The 24,878-nt window shown below is 36.8% G+C and overlaps 1 protein-coding gene across 2 annotated transcripts in view; it reads left to right on the plus strand.

Moving 5' to 3' along the window:
* The window catches only part of VPS45 (vacuolar protein sorting 45 homolog), a 68,487-nt gene that overhangs the window by 1,575 nt on the left and 42,034 nt on the right, over positions 1-24,878 (plus strand). For both annotated transcript variants that reach the window (XM_043576115.1, XM_043576116.1), the window contains exons 2-13: positions 624-758; positions 3,670-3,730; positions 6,661-6,740; positions 8,037-8,105; positions 8,223-8,360; positions 8,791-8,901; positions 11,192-11,326; positions 11,882-11,995; positions 12,392-12,559; positions 22,097-22,255; positions 22,460-22,567; positions 23,386-23,507. In XM_043576115.1, coding sequence (XP_043432050.1) covers positions 624-758; positions 3,670-3,730; positions 6,661-6,740; positions 8,037-8,105; positions 8,223-8,360; positions 8,791-8,901; positions 11,192-11,326; positions 11,882-11,995; positions 12,392-12,559; positions 22,097-22,255; positions 22,460-22,567; positions 23,386-23,507 — 1,400 coding nt within the window. The remainder of the gene's footprint in view (positions 1-623; positions 759-3,669; positions 3,731-6,660; positions 6,741-8,036; positions 8,106-8,222; positions 8,361-8,790; positions 8,902-11,191; positions 11,327-11,881; positions 11,996-12,391; positions 12,560-22,096; positions 22,256-22,459; positions 22,568-23,385; positions 23,508-24,878) is intronic.

The raw sequence follows: 24,878 nt of genomic DNA on the forward strand, positions 1-24,878 counted from the left end.
TCAGTATTTGTGAGGGAACCCTCCCTCCCTTACGATAGCTACTCCCACTCCGCTGTAGGATTTAGTATTTATGAAAGGTTTGGAAACGAGGGTCAGTTCTGGATGGAGCTGAAAGGTGGTATAAAGCTTGTCTAGTAGGTTTTCGGTCTAAATGGCTCTACCATCTACTACCAGAGATTTCTTCTTGTAACCCGGAACAATTTATTGGAGTCAGGAATCCTTTTCTAAATGTCTCTGGCGAGAAATAATATGTGAGACAGAGCACTTGGAAGACTTTTATTTCCACTCAGCGTTGTGTTTTTAAAATAAAGCTATTAGTGCTCAAGCTGAGATGACAGGTTATTATTTGTTGGTCACAGAATTATTTTTCTAAAAAACTCTCTAAGGTGATGGGGAAAATTTTTTGTTTTGGAAATGTATGGATTGTGTTCAGAGAGAATATGTTGTTCATCCTGGTACCTTACCTATATGTTTTGGATGCTCAGTAAGTGTTATTATGTATGTTAGTATTTAAGTTATCCAGCTAAGTATTAATGAAAAATAATTTTTTAAGTCTTAAGTATTGTTGCTTGTTTATATTATTTCTAACTAGCATAATATTAGTTGATTCTTTGTCTTCACAGACTGGCATTGTGAGTATGGTATACACACAATCAGAGATTCTTCAGAAAGAAGTGTACCTTTTTGAACGCATTGATTCTCAAAATCGAGAGATCATGAAACATCTGAAAGCAATTTGTTTTCTTCGACCTACGAAGGTACTACATAAACTGAGCTGTCATCTGCCTAAATACAGAACACTATGATCTGAAAGCATTAAGAAGGCAAAATAAATTTGTATTATCGTCATTTGTGGCATCATATTTAACCGGCTTCATCAGAGTTATAACCTTGACTTTTCTCCTTTCCACATCTCAGTTCACTCCTTATAGCCCGTTTTTCCTCCAAGATGCCTTTTAGGTTCTCAGCCACTTCCAGAGCCACTATCCTGCCAGAGACGCACATCACTTCCTGGATTAATTCTTGGATTCACCTCCATACCTATTACACTGAACACCATTGCCACTTAATCTTGCACGCTTATATACCTACACCAGTATCTTGAGTCTGTATCATTTTATTTGCCTCTATGCACAGGAACATATAATGGCTCACTTTTACTTCCATGATTAAATCAATATCGAGTAGCTCCGTCCTTGAAATCCTCCTTTAGCTGGTTTGGTCTGCCCTTATGTATACAGCCTCCTGTGTCCAATCTCTGCTCCTCCACTACGGCCAACTAGGCCTTTTTATCATCCCTCTACATGCTCATTCCTGTTCTCTATTTGTTCCCCTCCCCTAATTCTCCATTTGTTCTTTAGCCTTCTGTCCATCTTCATCCATCATCATATAAATCTAGCTTGAGTCTTCCTGTAAAAATCCTGTACTATTCCAGGCTTATTTTGTATATTTCCCTTTTTTTTTTTTTCAATATTTATTTTTGAGAGAGAGAGAGTCAGAGAGAGAGAGTGTGAGCAGGGGAGGGGCAGAGAGAGAGGGAAACATAGAATCTGAAGGAGGCTCCAGGCTCCGAGCTGTCAGCACAGAGTCTGACGCGGGGCTTGAACTCACGAACTGTGAGATCGTGCCCTGAGCTGAAGTCAAACACTTCACTGACTGAGCCATCCAGGCGCCCCTGTATATTTTCTTTATATTCATGTTCGCCAACTCCAATGAGCTGTTTTACCATGCTTGTTTATTATGTACTTTCTGAAATACAAATCTGCTCATGTCATCCCCACTTGAAATCCTTGAATGACTTTTCATTGTTTTTATGCTAAACACAAAACTCCTTAATTGTGGTTCTGTATGGTCTAGTTCCTGTCATTTGTACAGCCTCATTTCAAACCACTCCCCCTTTTGCTCTTAGATACATTAATCTTTCAGTTCACTTTATTCTGTCATGCCACAGGACTTTTGAACAGACTCTTCTTTCAACCTGGATCTTACTCACTTCTTCCAGAAAGTCTTCCCTGGTTTTGCTGACCAAGCCAAACCCCCCTCTTACAAGCACTTACAGCACCGTCTTCTCCCTATTGCTTGTCATAGTCTAAGTTTCATATGGTTTGTGTGATTAATATCTGTCTTACCTACCAGCAGTAAGCTCCATGAGAACAGAGGTGGTATCTGTTTTTTCACACTGCTATGTCTCCAGTGCCTGCTACATAGTGGACCTCAATAAACAGTTCCTGAATGAATGAATGCTTTAATACTGTATTATAGTCATTTCTAGTTGTTTCACATTTGTAGGTCTTTTGAAATTTTGGTGCTGAGAGGGATCTTAGAGATCATCTAGTCCATTTCCTAAGATTTTTCGTGAGAAAACCTCTTTCACAGCTATATATATATACTCTCTCAAACTAAAAATGATTTATCCTTAAAATTATAAAGTTAACTTTCAATGTATTTTTTAATCTAAACGACAATTTTAAAAACCTTTTTCCCATTTAACAAGTAATGTGCATTGCTTACGTTATTTTTAATTCTTTAAAGAAATGTGTGATTTTTTAAACATTCAATACTATTTTATATCATGTCTAGATTGGGGACTAAATTCATATTGAAATTTAACTTGTTAATAGTTAAATTTCTATTGACAATAGATTAAAAACCTGCATTATGATCTTAAGTAATTGGAATTCTTATGTTTACTTCTAGATTTCATATTTATTTTTAAATAGTAGTCTTAGCCTACTGTGTGCAAATACTTCACAAACATTACAGTTGTACAATCTTAGGTCCCAATAAGTTAAAAGCCAAAGTAAATACAATTAAGTATATTTTCTCTTGAATGTTGGTTTTTAAAGAATTAGCTACATTTTGATAGTCTATATAAGAATTTTGATTAGGGGGCGCCTGGTGGCTTAGTCAGTTGAACGTCCTGACTTCAGCTCAGGTCATGATCTCACAGCTTGTGGGTTTGAGCCCCGTGTCGGGCTTTGTGCTGACAGGTCAGAGCCTGGAGTCTGCTTTTAGATTCTGTGTCTCCCTGTCTCTCTGTCTACCCCTCCCCTGCTCAGTCTCTGTCTCTGTCTCTCAAAAATAAACATTAAAAAAAATTTTTTTTAAGAATTTTGATTGGATGAATAATTTACAGGCCAGCAGCCTGAGGCAAATTTGCAGAATTACTATCAATTTTATGTTGTAGTTCCACATTTGTGTTTTTAATATTTTTTTAATGTTTTATTTATTTTTGGGAGACAGAACGCGAACAGGGGAGGGGTAGAAAGAGAGGGAGACAGAGGATCCAAAGCGGGCTCTGTGCTGAGGGCAGAGGGCCTGATGCAAGGTTCAAACTCACAAACTGTGAGATCATGACCTGAGCTGAAGTTGGATGCTTAACCGACTAAGCTACCCAGGCATCCCTGTGTTTTTAATATTTTTAAATCTTAATTTGGCCAAGGTAATACAGCTAGTTAATGTTATAGTTGATTCCTGAATACTTAATGTATCTCTTTTTCACTGCCAGCCCTCACCCCTGCAATATACAAACACTTAATCTAGACCTCAGCACACAGTAGATTCTCACTAGATACTGAAATAAATCAATGGATGATATTTATTAATTTTTTACTTAAATATATGAGTTCTCCTCATATATTATTTGTTTATTTATTTTTTCCTTTCTAGGAGAATGTGGATTATCTGATTCAAGAGCTCCGGAGACCAAAATACAGTATATATTTTATTTGTAAGTATATTATTTCACCTATTCAATCATGTAACTGTATCCTAGATAGTTTTTTCCTGTTAGGTGCTTCATATCATCAATAAGTTAAGTGAATCCATCTCTATATAAGTCTGATTTTTTTAATGTCCTTTCAAAGTATTAAAAGTCTTATGGCTAACATTCTATTTTAGAAAGCTGAGCGTGACTTTTTTCATCATTGATTAGGTAAAATTATTTTTTAAGTTTTCCTTTGCCTTTCAAGATTCTTTGCAAGGCAAAAGTTGTAAGTAGCCAAATTTCACATCCCACCTCTGCAAAAAAAAAAAAAAAAAAAAGAAGAAGAAGAAGAAGAAAGGGTACACTTATTCCCTATTTTGTACTTTCATGAACTGAGGCACAGAAGCTGAATTACTTGGAGGGAGGATATACTTGAGTGTGTTGGAAAAGCAAAGATTTATTTTACATACCAGATGAAAACATAACACTTCTTGCTACTTTATGTAATGGTTGAAAGAACAAGTTATTCAGTAGATACCTCTTATGTACATAATTTGTGGGGGGGAGTTTGGGGAGGGTACAGTCGTGGAAATAAATTAGGTTTGCAGTTACTATACATTTTATATGATTTTTTATTTTTTTTATGTAATACATTCTGCTTTAGAAGTTACATCCATTCTCCTCTAGATGTCATTATTGATCCTTATAGGATTAGTAGGTATAGTTTATCTGGTGCCATTTCCAAAACAAAAACAAAACTTAATTCTCAGTATGTAGGACATTTGAGAAATTTTAAAGCTTGCTTGAAGGCTTTTTAGGGTTTAGATTATACTCTAAGATATACATACTTTCTATGTAATGATATGCAACAATATGCAACAATAAATAATGGTACCAAAAATTAATATTTGTGGGGCACCTGGGTAGGTCAGTCGGTTAAGCATCTGACTTTGGCTCAGGTCACGATCTCACAGGTTCATGGGTTTGAGCCCTGCATCAGGCTCTGTGCTGACAGCTCAGAGCCTGGAGCCTGCTTCAGATTCTGTGTCTCCCTCTCTCTCTGCCCCTTCCCGGCTCATGCTCTGTCTCTCTCTGTCTCAACAATAAATAAACACTAAAAATAAATAAGTAAAATAAAAAAGAAATTTAAAAATAAAAATTAAAAAGAAATTAAAAAAAGAGAAACTGCTAAATGTTTTCTAGAGTGACTATAAGCCAGATACTTAGGAAAGTGTAGAAACTTGTACTCAATGACATATATATGTATATGAGAGAGATTCCCTGTATTGCTGAATTTAAGTAGACATCTAATGGAGTCACTCTTGTGCTGTCTCTCAGTTAAAAATTGAGTAGGTCACAAGATGAAAGGCTCCCTTTTCCTCTAAAGAGTTCTTTGATACAGCAGTTAAGACTAATAACCAATAATAAATCTACTGCCTAGTCTCTTCGTTCTTTTTTTATTTTGAGAGAAAGAACATGAGTGAGGGAGGGGCAGAGAGAGGCAGAGAGGGAATCCCAAGCAGTCTCCTCGCTGTCAGCACAGAACCCGATGCAGGGCTTGAACTCACAAACTATGAGATCATGACCTGAGCCGAAACCCGAGAGTCGGATGCTTAACTGATGGAGCCACCCAGCCACCCCTCATCTCATTTTTTTATAATTTCATTTTTGCATTTTTATGTCTACTATACATCTTGTATGATAGGGTCCTCCCTTCCTTTATTTAAATAAAAACTATTTCTATTATGGAAGTTTTCAACTATATACAGAAGTAGACAATAATATAATAAATTCCAGTGTACCCATCCCCCAGTTTCAAACATTGCTTTGCCACAGCCTGTCTTGTTTTAGCTATGGTGCTGCCACCTACTTCCACACCAATGGTATTTTGAAGGAGATCTAAGACATATGTCATCCCTAAATATTTCAGTGTGCATCTCTAAAAGATAAGGACTCATTTTTAAAGATACCATTATTATTCCCAATAATGACAAATGATTCCTGTTTTCAAATACTCATTCATTGTTCAAATTTCAAACTCTCTTATTTTTCCCCCACTGTTTTTGTATTTGAATTAGGATCACAGTAAGACCCACACATATCGATTGGTTGATATGTTGTTTCAGTTTCTTTAATCTTCTTTAGATGTTCTCTCTCTTCCTCTTTCTCTCTCTCTCTCTCTCTCTCTCTCTGTCTCTCTCCCTGCCTCTTCCCACCCACCCACCCCCCCTCCGGGCAATTTATTATTGAAGAAACTACATTGTTCTGTTAAAGTTTCTGACAGCCTGCATCTTGGCGATTGTATCCCCATGGGGTGGTTTAACAAATTCTTTGCAGTTTAAAATATTCCTCTGTCCTCTAGTTTTGTAAATTGGTACCTGGATATAGAGGCTTAATTAGGTTTAGATTTGATTTCTTTTTGGCAAGAATATTTGATAGTCAGTGTTGTGTGCTTTCAATGATTATCTCTTACTGTGATAAGAGTTGGTGCTCAGTGCCCAGGTCCATCATTGATTCATTAGTGGTTGATAAAAATGATGGTGTTTTAATTCTATCATTATCATTTTTTCTTTGTTTTTTTACTTGGAATATTTCCATAAAGAGGAATTTCCCCTCGTCTTCTCTCTGGTGGTACAATTTGTATTTGAGGGAAGAAGACGCACTTCTTTCCGTTATTTGTTATTTTCAATATTAAGGACTTGCTTCCTGCTATCCTCCAATGCCTACATAGTGGTCTTTTTTTTTTTTTTTTTTTTTAAGTATTATTATGGACTTATGGATTTAAACATATTTGTGCTACTCATTTCAATTTGAAGGTGTTTGACTTTGACATATACCACAATGTATACCAAACTTCACTTAGTCATTAGGCTTTAACTGTCAAGCCCATTTACGTCTAATTGCAGCAGAGGTGATCTCCTTTGAATCAGCCACAACTCATATGTCTGTTTCAGATTTCAGTAATGTGATCAGCAAGAGTGATGTGAAGTCATTAGCTGAAGCTGATGAACAGGAAGTCGTGGCTGAGGTTCAGGTAAACGTATTGGTCCTCTAACACATCTCTTGTTATTGGCCCTTTTTAAAGATTTGCATCTAAAATAAGAAAAGTGCTGTCTCAAGGGAGGCTGTTGATCAGACACAATAAATGTGCATTGCATCAAACTATTCTCATATTTAGAAAGTTTGTAAGAGGTATCAAATTGAGGGAAAACAAAATTAGAGGAATCAGTGCAAATAAGGAGATTACACTGGTATTGGGTCCCATTGCATGGATAAGGAGGGTTTCATAGGGTTGGGGACAGGGTCAGATATATCTTCTAGTTTTATGAACCACATTATAAGAATGTTCATCTACAGGGCTGTCTGATTGGAAAAGAATAGAAAGTAAAGGATGTGAGTGAGGTTTGTTAAATTTCTGTTTGTGATTATCTTGCTCTGTCTGGGAGGTAAAAGGCATACTTTTGTCATTAGGTTAAAACTTGGTAACTTCTAAATATTTATTCTGCATGGTATAGAATACGTGGCATTAGAACATACCATGTTACCTTTTACTTAAACGCTTTAGTGTTCTTGGATACATTTATCACAAATGTTTGAATACATTTATCACCTAAGCGAAGAATAGGGCAGCAAATAAATGAGTTTTGGATTTTCAGAAGGATGTGCTAGGTGGTAAAGGAATGAAAAAGAATGACCTATTTTATTTTTATTTTTTATTAAAAAAAATTTTTTTTAATGTTTATTTGTCTTTGAGAGAGAGAGAAACAGGATGCAAGTGGGTTAGGGGCAGACAGAGAGGGAGACAAAGAATCTGAAGCAAGCTCCAGGCTCCAAGCTGCCAGCACAGAGCCCAACGTGGGTCTCGAACCCACGAGCCGTGAGATCATGACGTGAGCCAAAGTCGGACACTCAACCGACTCAGCCACCCAGGAGCCCCAAGAATGACCTATTTTAAATCATGTTCTGCCTCATGAGAATACACTGGATTAAAAAAAAAAAAAAAAAAAGAATACACTGAACAGCAAAGTTCTTTTTCATCTGTGTGTGACATTGTATATCCTATAGCAGTGTCTTAATTTTACTAATTGATAAATGTGCACAGAAGTCTCCAGAAATGTAATATTTATACTTCTACAACTTTGTTTTTTGTTTTTTAAAAGATTTATTATTATTGCTACTATTTTATAATTATTTTATTCCCCCACATTGCTCCCCCTGCATTTGCTCAAATTTGATTATATCACATAGTATTATATTACATATGAAAATGTTACTTTATCATCAGTTGGAATTTATGAAATGAATGACTGATCTTGTGCTTCGCTTGCAGGAATTTTATGGTGATTACATTGCTGTGAATCCACATTTGTTTTCCCTGAATATTTTGGGTTGCTGCCAGGTATGGAATGAAAGGATAAAAAAATAAGTTTATCAGGTGGGAGTTAATTCAGCAAGTAATTGGACTTGTAAGAAAAAATTCAAATATTTTCTCTGATAATATATTTTTAACAAAAAGGGTCGAAATTGGGATCCAGCCCAGCTATCCAGAACAACTCAAGGACTGACGGCTCTCCTTCTATCTCTGAAGAAGTGTCCCATGATTCGTTATCAGCTTTCATCAGAGTCAGCAAAGAGACTTGCAGAATGTGTTAAGGTATGGCTTTTTCTATCCCCAGTTCCAAAGACCATTCATTTCCTTATCATATTTCAGAAACTATAGGAATAGTTTATCTATAACCAATGAGGTGATATGTTAGGTTTACTGGCAAAGAGGTAGATATTTGTAATAAAAAACCAAAAGCAACAAATTAGAGCTGAGATTCTAGGCTTAACTCAAAAAAAATTTGCAAGCTATTTAACCTATTTTGATCCAGTTAAGCCATTGGTAAAATAGAGTTTTAAATACTAACCTCTTAAACAGGACGCTACCAGACGTTGTCAAGCTTTTGAATCCTTTTCTGGAAAGCCTATGAAGATGCAAAGAACTGTTGTTAAATGTGTATTTTATGTATTAATTTTATGTTTATATCATCTCTGTCTGTAACTAATTGGTTGACCAAATCATCTTTCTGTCTCATCCACAGCAAGTAATAACTAAAGAATATGAACTGTTTGAATTCCGGCGGACTGAGGTTCCTCCGTTGCTGCTTATTTTAGATCGTTGCGATGATGCCATCACCCCATTGCTAAACCAGGTGCAGAACCCTTTATTAGCATAATACAAGTACAATTTCATGTGGTATTCATCAAAATGCCAATGTGGAAATGAACAATGTCATCCACGTATTCTCCTCCTTATTTTCAGCTTTTCTTTTTTTTGCCTTGTATTTCCTATTATTTTGGTATCAACCACGGTCATCTTCGATTCTTTCTTCTGCTTTATCCTTTCTGTCCCTTTCTACCACCACCTTCACCTCTAATCAAGGCAACTTCTAGGTTCTGTAGATTCTACTTTTCCAGTGTCTGTCTGCAATTTCCCATTCATACTGCTGTGTCACCTTGTCATAAACCCTTAATCTTTTATAAGATTACTGAAATAGTCATCTACTTGATTCCTCACTCTTATTTCTTATTTTCCTTTTTTATAAGAAAACAGATATACACTTTTATTTATTTACTTTTCAGTAAGTTTAAGTCCTTGAGGATACAGAATCACATGGATTCTGTGTCCAATGGCCTTAGCAGGTAGGTTGCTTTGGAATTGACATGAACCATGCTGCTGTTTCCTTGAATAGGAGCTGCCTTTTCCTAGATTACTCTGGTTTTCTTCGTTTCGCCACCAGGAGTCACTGTGTTGTTCTTTTCTTGGTACACATAAGTACATCTCTTGCCTAGATAGAATTCAGTTTCATTCTGAGCATAAACACCTTCAGTTTTAAGAAGAGCTGTATGCTCCCTCTGGTTCTGGAGACCCTGCTTATGGTCAGCAAAAATGGCATTGGACCATAGCCTTCCAGGCATATTTGTCATTTTAGGAATCCTGTTCCCAGCAGGCCTTCACAGGCTCCAAGATTGCTGAAACAGAAGGGGCTTGATTCTCCACTTTTAATTTCTTCCCACTCTAATATATTCCACAGCGTTGTTAAATTACTTTATTTATTTATTTATTTATTTATTTATTTATTTATATGTAGAGAGAGAGCACGTGCGCTAGCGAGCACAAGTGGGGAAGGGGCAGAGGAAGGGAGAGAATCCCAAGCAGGCTCCACACGGCCAGCACGGAGTCCAATGCAGGGCTTGAACCAACAAAACAGTAAGATCATGACCTGAGCCGAAATCAAGAATTGGATGCTTAACCAACTGAGCCACCCAGGCGTCCCTTAAATTATTTTCCTAAAGCACAGTTCTGATCTTTTTACTCTTGACTCAAAAATCTTCATTGCTTCCCATTTGCCTACTGGCTTAAATACAGACTCCTGAACTTGGCGTCTAAGAGCCTTGACAATATAGGCCCAACTTTATTTTAACCTACAGCTCAGGACACTTAACCGACTGAGCCACCCAGGTGCTCCAACTGATAATTTTAATTATAGAGTAAGTGCTAATGGTAGACGCATGCACAGGATGCTGCCTATGGAAGCATAAACATTTTGTTGTACTGAATTTACATACCCCAATGAAACTTGCTTTTTTAAGGATTCATTTGGCAAATATTTTCAGAAATTAAGCACCTTCTTTTATAACCTCTTAAGTTCTTTCTTAATAGATCTATATTGTTTAAGATGAAATGTATAAATCTTTCTAGCATTTAGATTCTAGAGTTAGAGAGTAATTGGCTGGAAAATACTTAGTTTTCTCTAAAGGACCTAGGACTAAAAGTAACCCATTCTCCATAAATGGTGAGAAGGCAAAATTTGGAGTTTCTCCTTTCCATTTTTGCCAAATAAGTTCACATTTTGTAAGAATGGAAACCAATCCTTCTTCACAATTCATGTTAAGGAAAAATAGGAAATAAAATGGATACAGAGGCAAGCTTCTGAATATGTGTGTTTTGATCAACTTACAAGGTTTTTTTCTGATAATATTAGTGTTCCCAGGATAAATATAGCACCACTCAGATCTGCAAGAACACACTTCTCATGCTGCAGAAAACCACAGAAGCGTACAGGAAATGGTACAGCTTGTAACTGCAGTACCAATATAGCCCTATCTGTGAAGCCAAAAATATACTCTTAATTCACGGGCAAAAAGTAGAGCTAATGATAGATCTAATTTGTTTTCTTTCTATCAGGAATATTAATCTCGCTGCCCCTCTTCCAAAAGTGTAAACTCTAAAAGTATTTTGACTTTTAGTTTAACCAACTACAGTAAGTCTTAATGCTTAGTATAACACAAAGTATTAATAAAACTTGAACTAAATAAAGAGCCTCTGTGTAAAGAAGACTAGTTGCTAAGAATGTTACCAGTTTTTATTTGTTTTCCTGAACATTTGCTATTTCCATGTTTTACCAGTTACCAATTTTTCTGTCCTACTTCTTCGTTTAGTGGACATATCAGGCCATGGTCCATGAACTACTGGGCATAAACAACAATCGGATTGATCTTTCCAGAGTGCCGGGGATCAGTAAAGACTTAAGAGAGGTGGTCCTATCTGCTGAAAATGATGAATTCTATGCTAATGTAGGTTAAAATTTTTTTTCATTGTTTTTCATTATTTTTCTGTAAGAAGGCCGGTGTTGACTAATGTAGGTTAATTTTTATGTAAGAAGGCTGGTGTTGACTTGTTCGAATGAAAACAGGTATGGGATTTCATGGGGAAGGTTGTTGAGGCATCCTGTAGATGAACTGCATCTCAAGAGAAGGCAGAAGATTTGGATTCTGACCCTTTAACAATTTTTTTCCCATAGAAATCACATATTTAGTTTTATACTCTCAGAATTAGAACCCGATTTATTTACTTCCTTCCCTTCTGTAGCCCTTTGTGAGAATAGTAATGGCATTCATCACCCGTGTCCTGGCCAGTGTCCAGATTTGGTCATTACAATGGAATTTTCTTGCCTTTCAATTCTGTCTTTGGGATTCTTTCTCACTTCTTTTATTTTATTTTATTTTATTTATTTATTTATTTTTCAATATATGAAATTTATTGTCAAATTGGTTTCCATTTCTCACTTCTTTTAAATGATCTGGAAGTCAGACTCATTGCTGGAACTGTTTCCAACTTCCTTTTCACAGAATATGTACCTGAACTTTGCTGAGATTGGTAGCAATATAAAGAATCTCATGGAAGACTTTCAGAAGAAGAAACCAAAAGAACAGCAAAAACTAGAATCAATAGCAGACATGAAGGTAAATTGAACATGTTCATGGATGACTAACATGCAAGACTTTGGAACTATTCATGTAAGCAATATTTCTAGAATATTCTCAGTCTGATTTCTGCCTACATTCATTTGTTTGGTTTGAAATAATTTTCTGTACTATTTCTCTTTAGGAAACAGTATAGTGAAAACTTCATAACAAGCCATGTACTTTTTTCCATTCTTCAGTCACATTTGGACTATTTAAAGAGTCAGTGTATTGACATATACCAGTTCTTAACTTCTTAAGCATAAACAAAATACCATGTGATTGGTAGATGCCTTAGTCTGGGCAGAACAATTCCTGCTTATTTTTTCCCTTCTTCATACATATCTATCCTCAGTCAAATAACAGAACCCCCAATTGATGTCTTTCCCATGGCAGGCATTTGTTGAGAATTACCCACAGTTTAAGAAGATGTCTGGGACGGTATCAAAGCATGTGACAGTGGTTGGAGAGCTCTCTCGGTTGGTCAGTGAGCGGAATCTGCTGGAGGTTTCAGAAGTTGAGCAAGAACTGGCCTGTCAGAATGACCATTCTAGTGCTCTCCAGGTATCTATTCAGTCCAATTTGATGAGCACCTACTGTGTGTAAGGCACTGTGCCAGGCAGAACAAGAGGTACAAAGGCAAAAGTAATCCTTCTTCACTAACGTGGAATTTATTGTCTAACAAGGAGTTGAGACAAGAACACAGATTAATTTGATTTTAGATACAAGAGCCACAGGAGAAGAATAATGTGCAGTAGCAGAGGGTTCAGGCAGTTAATGAGTATTTAGGAGGGCATCCTAGGCTACTAGAAAGAATTCTAGACCAAAATCAGAAGATCTGGATTTTGGCCATTTGCCACTTACTGGCTTTGTGACCTGGAGCCGTTGGCTTATTTTCTGAGCCAGTTTCCTCATCTGTAAATGATATTTATCTCACAATGTTGTAAGGAAGATTTAAAGATGCAATATATATTAAAATGTATTATCTAAGTTTTTTATTATTGAACACTTGCTCTTCAGTCCATAAACATGTGAATGCCTGCTGCGTGTACATAGTGCTATAAGGATCCAGAGGTACGAAGAGGAAAAAGATACCATACTTTTCCTCAAAGAGCTCACATGATAGTAGGGGAGAAGGAAATTTAAACCAGGAATTACCATATGATAAGTGCTGTTATACTAAAGGTATTTACAAAAGGATATGGAAATACAGAGGAAGGACAACTGTTTTCCCTAAGGATGAGGCTTCTTAAAGAAGATGACATTAGATTGGGTCTGGACAAATAAGTAGGAGTGCACCAAACAGAGTAGAAGTGTACCAACCAGAGACAAGAGGGGAAATTCTTAGCAGAGATAATGCAGGCATGGAGATGGCGGGGGGCGAGGGGGGGTGGGTTAAGGGAACAGAGAATAATTCAATGTAGCTAGTGCAAGGTACAAGATGAGGAGTGGTCTTAGATAAGCCAGAAAGACTGGGGCCCAATTATGGCCACTGAAAGGAGATGGGGCTTTAATCTTAAAATGTTGAGAGTTACCAGAGGATTTTAGAAGAAAAGGGACATAATCAGACCCTGGCCTTAAGAAATTTGCAGCATTGTTGAAGGGACAAAACTAAAACACAAGAAACGCTTAGTGTTTTAAGGTAATATTTAATTAAGTCAAAATTGTGATGCTGACTATAATAAGATTGAGGTTATTGAGAACAGTTCCTTAGAGAAGATGATATTAAGATGGACCATCAAGAATGAACAGAATCTGGAGGAGGATTTCATTCAGGGTTAACAGAAAAGCAAAGATGCAGAAGTATGCAAAAAAGTAATAAGCAGTGTGAGAGTGGGTGTGGAAGAGAAATAGGAGATAAAATTGGATTGGTACACAGGAACCAGTTTATGAAGAAGCCTGTAAGAGGAATTTGCACTTGCTGAGATAAGCAAAGACATCCATTGTGGGGTCATTTGTAGAAAGTCGATATGATGAAAGCAGTATTTTAGGAAATTTAATCTAGTAAGGATGCTTTGGAGGTAAAAAAAAAAAAAACAAGTTAGGGTGGTAGACTCATAGTGATAGTACTAAAAATGTACAGTAAGGGCAAATCTGAGAGACAATTCAAAGGGACAAAACAACAATTTAGCGACAGATTGGATGTAAGGATAACAAGACAGAACTAATCCAATAATTCCAAGGCTCCTGAGAAATGACAATGTGGTATCACTGGCAATAAGTCACTTGGGAATGAGAGTCCTTAGGGAGATGGCCATTTCTAAGGCACTCCCCATAAGAAGTACATTTCCTTATTTATAGGGCCCTGTATTCTATAACTTAGTCTCTCTCTTTCCCGGCTGCAATTCAACTTTATAAAATAAAGCCAGTGTGGTATAATGGAAACAACACAGGCTTTGGAGCCAGACCATCCTGGCTTTTATTCTGTCTCTACATACCAGAGGGTTTTTTTTGAGGAAATTACTTATTTTTCCCAAGCCTCAGGGATAAAGATTTGAAACTTTTAGATTTGTACCAGGATTCAGTGAGATATGCAAAATCCTTCACATATGATAGGTGCTTTGTAAATGTTGTTTCTTCTTCTCTAAGCATGTTTTAAACATATGGTACAACCAGAACAAAGAAATCCATCCACCTGTGGTTGCTTTAGTTATAGCAAAGTCTTTACTGGGATTTATAGTTGTTACTTTTTAGTGTTTATTAAGATTTCCTCTGAAAACACCATCATTTTGAAAATCATAATGATGCTATTTGCTTTATATTTATGAAAAGTACTTCCGTCATCACTTTGAATTTTATCCCTTAAATCTTTTCAAAGAACTTTTAGGCTGGCTTTATTATTTTTTAAATTGTATTAAATTCTAATTCTTAAATAGATAATATAAGTACTTGGTTCACCAAAAGGAGTGTAGTAAAAACTGAGTCAGTTACCAGCCTCACATACACCCTTACAGTTGTTCTGTGGATGCAAGTCTGCATGAGTGAGTGTATCTCTCTCTTTGTTAAATTCAAATGATATCATACTGTACACATAGTTTTGCATTTTACTTTTTCACTTAACCACGTATCTTGGAGACTCATTCTCTTTTTATTTATTTATTAAAAAAAATTTTTTTTAACGTTTATTTATTTTTGAGACAGAGAGAGACAGAGCATGAACGGGGGAGGGTCAGAGAGAGGGAGACACAGAATCCAAAACAGGTTCCAGGCTCTGAGCTGTCAGCACAGAGCCTGATGCGGGGCTCGAACCCACAGACCGCTAGATCATGACCTGAACCGAAGTCGGCCGCCCAACCGACTGAGCCACCCAGGCTCCCCTCATTCTCTTTTTAATCACTAAACAGTATTCCTTCATAAAGATGTATCACAATCTATTTAACTTGACCAACTTCTTTACTTTAAGCAATACTACTAATAATACTTCACAGTTGTTTTGTGGGTCTAATAGAAGTATTCCTATGAAAACTTTTTATTTTTCTCAATAAAATGAATTTTCTTCTCTCATTAAATAAAAACAAAATTTTGTCCTGTAATTAAATTTAAATTTCCTTCTGTTTCTTGGGGCACCTGAGTAGCTCAATTGGTTGAGTGTCCAACTCTTGACTTCAGCTCAGGTCATGATCTTGACTTCATGATCTTGACTTCAGCTAGGGTCATGGGATTGAGCCCAGTGTTGGATTCCATGCTGAGCATGGAGCCTGCTTAACATTCTCTCTCTCTCTCTCTCTCTCTCTCTCTCTCTCTCTCTTTCTCTCTCTTTCTCTCTCTCTCTCCCCCCTTTCCCCTCTGCCCCTCCCCCCACTCATGCATGCTCTCTCTCAAATTAAAAAAAAAAATTAATAAATAAATTTCCTTCTGTTTCTTTATCATTTTATTTTTCTCTTTGAAACAATAGAACCAAACTTAATCACTAGCCAGTTTTAGTATCTTTATTTGTATCTCTCTACCATATGGAAAGCAGTTGGACAAGGTTACTATAATTCCTTGCCTGAAATCTTATTTCTTGTTCACTTTAAGAGATAAAAATAGATACTTTAAAATATGAATTCCATTTGTGGTCCACTTTATATCTTAAAAAGTTATCCTTTGAAGGTTTTCTTGCCCATGTTGTTAGGGTTTTACAGTGAGCAATTGATTTGGACTCCTCCACCATAAAAGATTTCTTTGGCAACATGATTTAAATAGTCTATGAAGGGAGCTTTTGTTTGGTAATGAGTAGATGCCAGGGGCCTGACCCCTAGATGGGTTATAGCATTCCTTGGCTTGACCTTGGACGATAATACATCATGAAGCAATGAATTGAGGTTTTTGAGTAGAATGGGGTTTGCTTTATTGAATAGTAACTATATCATAGTGAAGGAAAAAAATTCATATATTGCTAAAAATTAATCTATAAATTGCTTCCACTTCTAACCAGTTATCCTACAGGCTAACAAAAATTTGATTTAGAAGAATTTTCACTGGAACCAAACTGTAATGTACATCATTGAAACATATCCATAGCCTCAGTAAAGACTCATTTGATTAGTGAGAAAGATTTATTTTCATGCCATGAAGAGAAACATCTTCAGAAAGTAAGCAGTCCTCCAACTCCATGTCTCATATCATAGCTTTCATTTAGAAGGAGGAACTAGTCAGGGCACCTGGATGGCTCAATTGGTTGGGCGACCAACTTTGGCTTGGGTCATGATCTTGCAGTTTGTGAGATCAAGACCCACGTCGGGCTCTGTGCTGACAGCTCAGAGCCTGGTACCTACTTCGAATTCTATGTCTCTCCCTCTCTCTACCCCTCCCCTGCTTGTGCTCTGTGTCTATCTCTCCATAATAAATAAACGTTAAAAAAATTAAAAAAAAAAAAAAAGAAGGAGGAACTATTTTATATCCTTCTTTCCTGACCTTGGGTAAGAGATCTCAGATCATCCTATTACTGGTATAAAGGCTCAATAAATGCTTGTTAGAAATATGAAGAGGACAGTTCTGTTTGAAGCAGTATAGAGTAGTGGCTAAGAGCTTAGGACTTTGATGGCTTGGGTTTGAAAATGATAACCACTCTAAGGCTTAGTCTTTTTGTCTGTAAACTGAGGAAAAAATCACAGTGCTTACTTTAAAGATTTTTCTGAGGGTTCAGTGAGCTAGTACATATAAAGCACTTAATATTGTACCTGGTACTTACAACATTTAGTAAGTAGTAACTGTCATGATTATCAGTATTATCTGATGACACATTCTATTTTCTTTGTGGTATCCAGGACATGTTTTCTAGTCTACTCATCACCTCAGATCTCTCCCTGATTGCAGAAGGGTTTTTCTGCTTCTCATTAAAATCATAAGAAAATTGTTTGGAACACCTTGAGGTGACAATTTTACTTTCACCAATTAAGAATAAAAATGATCTTTTTCTGTATAAACCAACATTTAACTAGTGTTTCAGAAACTGTGGAACAGCAAAAGCTAATTTTTATATTGACTAGATATTAAGAAAAAGAATACTGACTCAGATGTATTACCAATCACTAGAATTGGGTCCTGCCTACTTTCTATCATTTTTCCTGGATAGTCCACAACACTGTTCTCTCAAACAGATTAGACTGATTTTTTTTTTTTTTTATCATATCAGCATGTTGAAGGCTTCTGCCAATTTCATCTTGCCATTCTAATCTGCTGGCTTATAATGGTATTCATTGACAATTTTACTACAGTTTTGTAGTTTTATAGTTACTTGAGTATCTCAGATTTGCTGAAAAGTATAGAAATTGAGTAGATTTAAGATGAAAAAAGAGATAACAAGGTAGAGTTCTTACTCTTTCGGTTAAATTGAAGCAGAAATTAAGGACTATTTTTAGTTGTTGACTTCATCTGTGATTTGTACAGTGGTTTAACATGTAGCTATGCCATTATAAAAAACTTTTCTCATTGTGTTATGTCATCCTAGTTTTGGTGGAAGAAAATGGAAAAGTAGCCCCAAACAATGGGAAGGATCTTTAAATATCAGAAAAGAAGAATTGTTTTTTAATTGATTTTTTTTGAGTGAACATTAGCTACTTTTTGAAACTTGACCTTCAGAGATAGTGCTTTTGCTTTTCTTTTCCTATTCCTTCATTAAACCTGTATGAATGTTAGAATTCAGTGAATTTTATGTTTGAATCCTGTCTTCTTAAGGGGACAATAGTTTTCTGTTTCTCTCGTTACTCAGCCATTGTTATTATGTGATGTATACTTTTCTCTCTTGAAAGTCTCAAGACTTATGGAAAATTTAATAAGAAAAGAGAAACCAGAAGTTCATTATGTAATTCACTCATATTTCCAGCATATAAATACCACCATGTAGCAGATAACCTTCTATGTAATTAGAAGTCTCTCAGAATGTTTTCTCCTCTTCTCTGGTTAGTACCCTGGAATCTCAGTATAGTGTATGCCACTGTCAGTCAAGTTGATGAGTCAAGTAGCCATGAGTGAAATAGTTCAAAATTAAGTCAAAGGGTAACCTGGGATCCAGGCAGACAAAAAGGCCCTGCTTCTTCAAGGACTTACACAGCTGAAAGAGAGGAAAGAGCTGTACCTACAGGTTTCTTCTCATGAGGAAATAGATAAGTCTAGCTGGAACACTGACCTGAGTCATGGGTTGCATCCTAAGGGCTCAAAAGTAAACAAAGTAGTCTACTCAAGTCATCCTGCATCAGATTCTGGCCCATGTCCTCAAGGGAGAACTAAGAGTCAAGCCAGGAACTCTAAATACCAGCACCAGATCTCAGGGAAGAGAAGTGGATTCTTTAATGGGAAAGAGCCAAGAGTCAGGATGCAAGTGAAAGTAATTAGAAAGGGAGCAAGTGGGAAGGGTACAGGCTGATTGCTGCAGTCTCTGTCCCGTACCAGTTCTGTGGTTTTATAGTTACTTGAGTGTCTCAGATTTGCTGAAGGGTATATAAATTAAGAAGATTTAAGGTAAAAAGACAGTGACTGCAAAGGCACAGAGTGAAACATTGGCCTATGAGAAAAGTGACAACAGAGATCGCAGATGGATGTTTTAAGCTTATGCTAAGTTGATTGAGATACATATGAAATTGGCTATTCTTACTTGATGGTAATTTGTACTCTGAAATGTCTTCGTAGTATGGTAGAAACTAGTGGCAAATTTGAACAGATATTCTAAGTAGTCTGTATTCTGTGACAGCTCTGGAAAGGGTACCACAAAAGAAAAAAAAAAAAAGCAAGGAAATTCTTAATGGCTGCAGGGTTTAAGTCTGCAGAAGAGAAATTTCTTCCCTTTTGATCCCTTGAAGATGATGCTAGTGAAATCTTCACACAGAAAAGCAACAATAGGGATCCTCCCCAGAGAACATTCTACTTGGGAGACACCTGGGAGATCCCCCGTGTCATCACAGTCCCTCTTTGGTGTGAACAGAAGAGTTCTTAAACATTAGACCTGGTTGTTGTGAAGTATTAAAAAGATAAGGTATGTGAAAGCATCTCATAAGTTTGTAAAGTTCCATTTGGATGTTGCTATGTCCTCAGAACCCAGTGTCCATCAAGGCTTTTGCCAGATTTTCAACCCAACCCATTTCTTTCTCTGATTTCCTTATTCCCATTAAGAGCATCTCCTCTTTTAGTCTCTCAGACTAATTCCAACACTTACTGATTGTTTAAGGCCTTTGGCAAATGTCACCTCCTTCATGAAGTCTTTCTTGATTTTTCAGCAAGCAGATGTACTTTTCGTCACTTTGTGTCCCCTTCCCCCCCCCCCCCCCCCACTGTGCTGATTCTCAGTTTCTGTTTCTTGTTTTGCTTTTTATATCTGTTTCTGTATTAACAGAAAAACCTCCCACTGTGCAAAATCATGTACTAAAAATAAACCAGTTGGGGCACCTGAGCGGCTCAGTCAGTTAAGTGTCCAACACTTGATTTTGGTTCAGATCATGATCTCACAGTTCATGGGATCAAGCCCCACATCAGGCTCTGCACTGCCAGCACAGAACCTGCTTCGGATTCCCTCTCTCCTCTCACTCTGTCCCTCCCCTACTCACACTTTCTCTCTCTCTCTCTCTCTCTCTCTCTCTCTCTCTCTCTCTCTCAAAAATAAACTTAAAAAAATAAAAATAACCAAGTGTTCTGGGAAAATAGGGTTATAAGCAGGTCACTTAAAATCTGCACAACTAAAAAAATCTATATAACTTTGTAATCAAAGCCCTAATAAAAACAATAACAATCCTAATAAAAATATTAGCACGATTAAATCTCCACAGGCATTTGCACCTATAAATACACTCAGCCCATCCTTTGTAGCTTTCCTTATTCCTGGGGTTCATGATTTAGTCTTCACGACGTAAGGTTACAAAAACTTTTGTTTCTCATACAAACTAGTTGAACCAAAATTAAAAATATAATATGAGGATATCTGTCAGTTTGGGGCTGTTGTTTTGTTTGCTTTTTAACTCAGAGAAATATCTTTGCATCCTTTTCATTTGCGCTTGCCCTTTCCCCAGATAGCTTAATACAGTGGAATGTACAGCAGTCTTAAAGCTACAAACCAGCTACTTCTTGCAGAAAACACTTGTGTAGGATTTACATCCTTTTCTTAACATAGTGTCTTTATTTTTTTTTTTATGAAATTTATTGACAAATTGGTTTCCATACAACACCCAGTACTCATCCCAAAAGGTGCCCTCCTCAATACCCATCACCCACCCTCTCCTCCCTCCCACCCCCCATCAACCCTCAGTTTGTTCTCAGTTTTTAACAGTCTCTTATGCTTTGGCTTTCTCCCATTCTAACCTCTTTTTTTTTTTTTTTCCTTCCCCTCCCCCATGGGTTCCTGTTAAGTTTCTCAGGATCCACATAAGAGTGAAACCATAGAGTATCTGTCTTTCTCTGTATGGCTTATTTCACTTAGCATCACACTCTCCAGTTCCATCCACGTTGCTACAAAAGGCCATATTTCATTTTTTCTCATTGCCACATAATCCATTGTGTATATAAACCACAATTTCTTTATCCATTCATCAGTTGATGGACATTTAGGCTCTTTCCATAATTTGGCTATTGTTGAGAGTGCTGCTGTGAACATTGGGGTACAAGTGGCCCTATGCATCAGTACTCCTGTATCCCTTGGATAACATAGTGTCTTTAAAGAGGAAACTTGTCCCTATTCCTTTCTTAATATTAAAACACTCAAAAAACTACCCATAAAGCAATATGCCCTCTGTGTTAAACTGACACTATTCCCATATTTCAATGATCTCATAGAGTTAAGGTGCTTTCAAGAAAATGCTCCATAGCAGAATAGACTATAAGTGTTTCATTCCCCTCCACCTCCTTGTCTGAACTCACTGAGGACAGAAACTGGGTCTAGCTCTGTATCCCCTCCAGTGCCTGGCATAGTGCCTTATGCTTAGAGGGAGATCACAAAGTATTTATCGGCCTGGATTAACTTATTCTGCTGCATAATAAATATAAATAGATACTATAGGGAAGTCCCTTAATGTGAGCATCAGCAAAACCTAAATGACTTTGTTGAGCTCCCTTTGCTGTCTGTCAGTACCTGCCCTCTTAAAATCCTAAGTGTTCCATTTAAAGATCCCGTGCTCTACATACTTGTATATCTGAAAGCCATGTTGAGATATAGCGTTCATCTGGGCTTGGAGATTAAGCCCAGTCCCCCTAGTCATCTCCATGTCACTGGTCAATCACTAACACTAGGCCATACTTGTTCAAGTCACCGGGTCAGTTCCTTTGTGAGCTGTATTGACTGAAATGGTACAAGTAATGTGTGTTCCTTGTTTCAGCAAGGAAACTGCAACCCTTCCTACCTGAGACCACAGATCAACTCATCAAAGGAAAGAAAGGAAGAACCATCCATTGTTCAATTCACTATTGTCCTAAAGCAATTACAGTGGGAATTTTTTTCTTATTTGCTTCATATCTTAGGCAAAGGCATTTAATTTTCTGTAGTTGAAACAATGGCAGAACCTAGACCTGTACATTGCCATAGTGGTAATCTTAGTCATAAACTCAGATGCATCACTGCCATTCAATAGTTATTAGATCTAAGATATTACACCTGACTCAAGTGAAGGGGAGATAAATGTCAGCTCTCTCTTTTTTCAGAATGTAAAGAGGCTCCTGCAGAACCCCAAAGTGACAGAGTTTGACGCTGCCCGCCTAGTGATGCTTTATGCTCTACATTATGAGCGACACAGCAGCAACAGCCTGCCAGGACTAATGATGGACCTCAGGAATAAAGGTGTTTCTGAAAAGTATCGAAAGGTAACCAAATCTGTATGTTAATCCCACCAAATAGGTAGTAACATTCTTAGCTCTGACAGAGGAGAATTAATACTGTTTTACTTAACAAAAATGTATAATTCTGTCCTCTCATGTCCTCATTTCCTTAATAAAGGTATTTTCTTATGAAATGGGTCTCCTCATCCCCCAGCAGTAAGAGATAGTTTCTCTTTTTTCTCCTTATAGCTTGTGTCTGCAATAGTTGAATATGGCGGTAAACGGGTCAGAGGAAGTGACCTCTTCAGCCCCAAAGACGCTGTGGCTATTACCAAACAGTTCCTCAAAGGATTGAAGGTATGGCATGTCCTCTGGGCTTTCCTAAAGGAGAAACCGTTGAAGCCCCTACAGCTGAGAGCGAATAAATACAATCTTCAAAGCAACTTCAGGATTGTTGCTGACTTAGTACTGTATCAATTTAATGAAATTAAAGCAGACATCCTCCTGAAAGCCTTTTCTTCAAATACTTTCTGTATTGGAGCAGCATCAGCATTGGACCAAACAGCCAAATAGGGAATAACGAAATATTTCTAGGAAATACCCAAGAGTAAAAAGACAGACAGTTCTGTTAGTCATGGCCATTTTACTCCATTTGTTTATAATTCAAGGTTTGTTTGGTATCTTTTCTTTGAACGAAGTTAAAGATAAAGGAAACAATTGTAGATCTTTTAAAAATACTAAACCATTTTCTTAAGATGGTAACAAATTAGTTTTAATCTGCAAGCCTTTCTTAGGTTTCCTGAAGTGTTTCCGTTTTCCTGAGTGTTTCTAGAAAGGAAAACGTGTTTTCCTTTTATTTGCTCTACCTGTCATATAACATTTTCACAAAAGGATGAGAATCACTGAAGAGATGATAAAGGATTTAAACCATTCCATTTTTTAAATTCTTCTTTAATAGCTAGGTTTAAATTACAGTATTTTTATGAGATTGGAACATTTCTGATTGATGAAAAGAAATTTTTTAATGATTTAACCATAGCATTCTTTTAAAATTCCTATTTGAATCTATCCCATGAAAAACCTATTGAATGCATGTCCTTTTCTGATGAGTATTATTAACTCTTATATTACACATTTCCCAAAAATGATATAAGAACCATCTTTCCCTGTCTTAGGGAGTAGAAAATGTGTATACTCAACATCAACCTTTCCTACATGAGACCCTGGACCATCTCATCAAAGGAAAGCTTAAGGAAAACCTGTACCCTTATCTAGGCCCCAACACACTCAGAGACAGGTAAGACAACCAAGATATTCATAATAAAGACCATAAACACTAAGAAAATAGGAAATGTAGAGTGATGTAAGAGACTACAATTAAGATTATATTGTGCCACTCCTCCTCCCTTGTTGTTTCAGTTCTGAGATTCATTTTGGTTTTATGTGTGTCCAAGTTAGCTATAAATTCACTTGCTAGGCCTGAAACATTATTTCCTTTGGAACAAAGAAACAGGTGTTTTAGAGTACCCCAAATACTTGTATTCTGTCCTTTCCTATCAGATGACTGCACTTATGCCATTTAAGGTTCAGTTCCATGGCATTTCACATTTGGACTTTCAAACATTAAAGCCAAAAATAGATTTGCGACTTGATTGCCATCCAGAGCAGGTTGTTACTATTTTGGGGGAGGACTGGACTTTGCCACATGTGGCCAGCATACAAACAGATCTAATTAGCAAAGGCCATTTGTTACATAGAAGAAAAGGATGGCTTGCTTTGGGGGTATTAACTGAAGGAAGCAGTTTTAATCCAGTGGTTTGTTAGTTTTAATAAAAACAAAACTCCAGAACAACTTACTTAGACCAACCTGAAATTTGAAATATACACAAAGTCTACGTTGTTAGAAATTATATTCTTGTATATTTTTTCTATTGGAACTTCATGTTATAAAGAGCCTGATATATGTAATGGAACCCTATTGGATAGATTGATGTGAGAATTGTTACTATTGATAGAATTCTTCTGTTATTTTAGCTAATCATAATCTAAGAGTCTTGGAAGAATAGTGTTTTATAAATACAATAAACTTCTGAAAGGAGAAGAATGTTTTGAGGTACATAGATAACTCTTTTATATGATAAAATGTATTCTTTTTCCATTTTGTTCCTTTAAAATAAAAACTGTAATTTGGTAACAACAGAAAAAAAATCTTTTTAAAAAAATCCAAGATTGAGAGGCAGAATATCTGGGCTTAAATTCAAACAGTACATTCATTCAGATAAAATGTTTAAGGACCTTGACATCAAGATGTAGAACTGTCAGCTAAGTGGAAAGAATGAAAACCAGCCTAAAGCTATTCACCTATCTTAGAGGCTTTCTGAAAAACAGTATAACTCTGGTGCCTGGGTGGCTCAGTTGGTTAAGCATCTGACCCTAGACTTCGGCTTGGGCCATGATTTCGTGGTTCCTGGGATCGAGCCCTTCGTTGGGCTCTATGCTGACAGTGCAGAGCCTGCTTGAGATTCTGTCTGCCCCTCCCTCCCATGCATGCATGCTCGCTCTTGCTCTGTCTCTTTCTCAAAATAAATAAACATTTTTTATATAAAATTAAATTAAAAATAGAATTTAAGATTCTCTCTCTCCCTCTCCCTTCCCCCACTCATGTGCA

Source organism: Prionailurus bengalensis, chromosome C1, assembly GCF_016509475.1.
Source record: "Prionailurus bengalensis isolate Pbe53 chromosome C1, Fcat_Pben_1.1_paternal_pri, whole genome shotgun sequence".
Classification (NCBI taxonomy): Eukaryota; Metazoa; Chordata; class Mammalia; order Carnivora; family Felidae; genus Prionailurus; species Prionailurus bengalensis.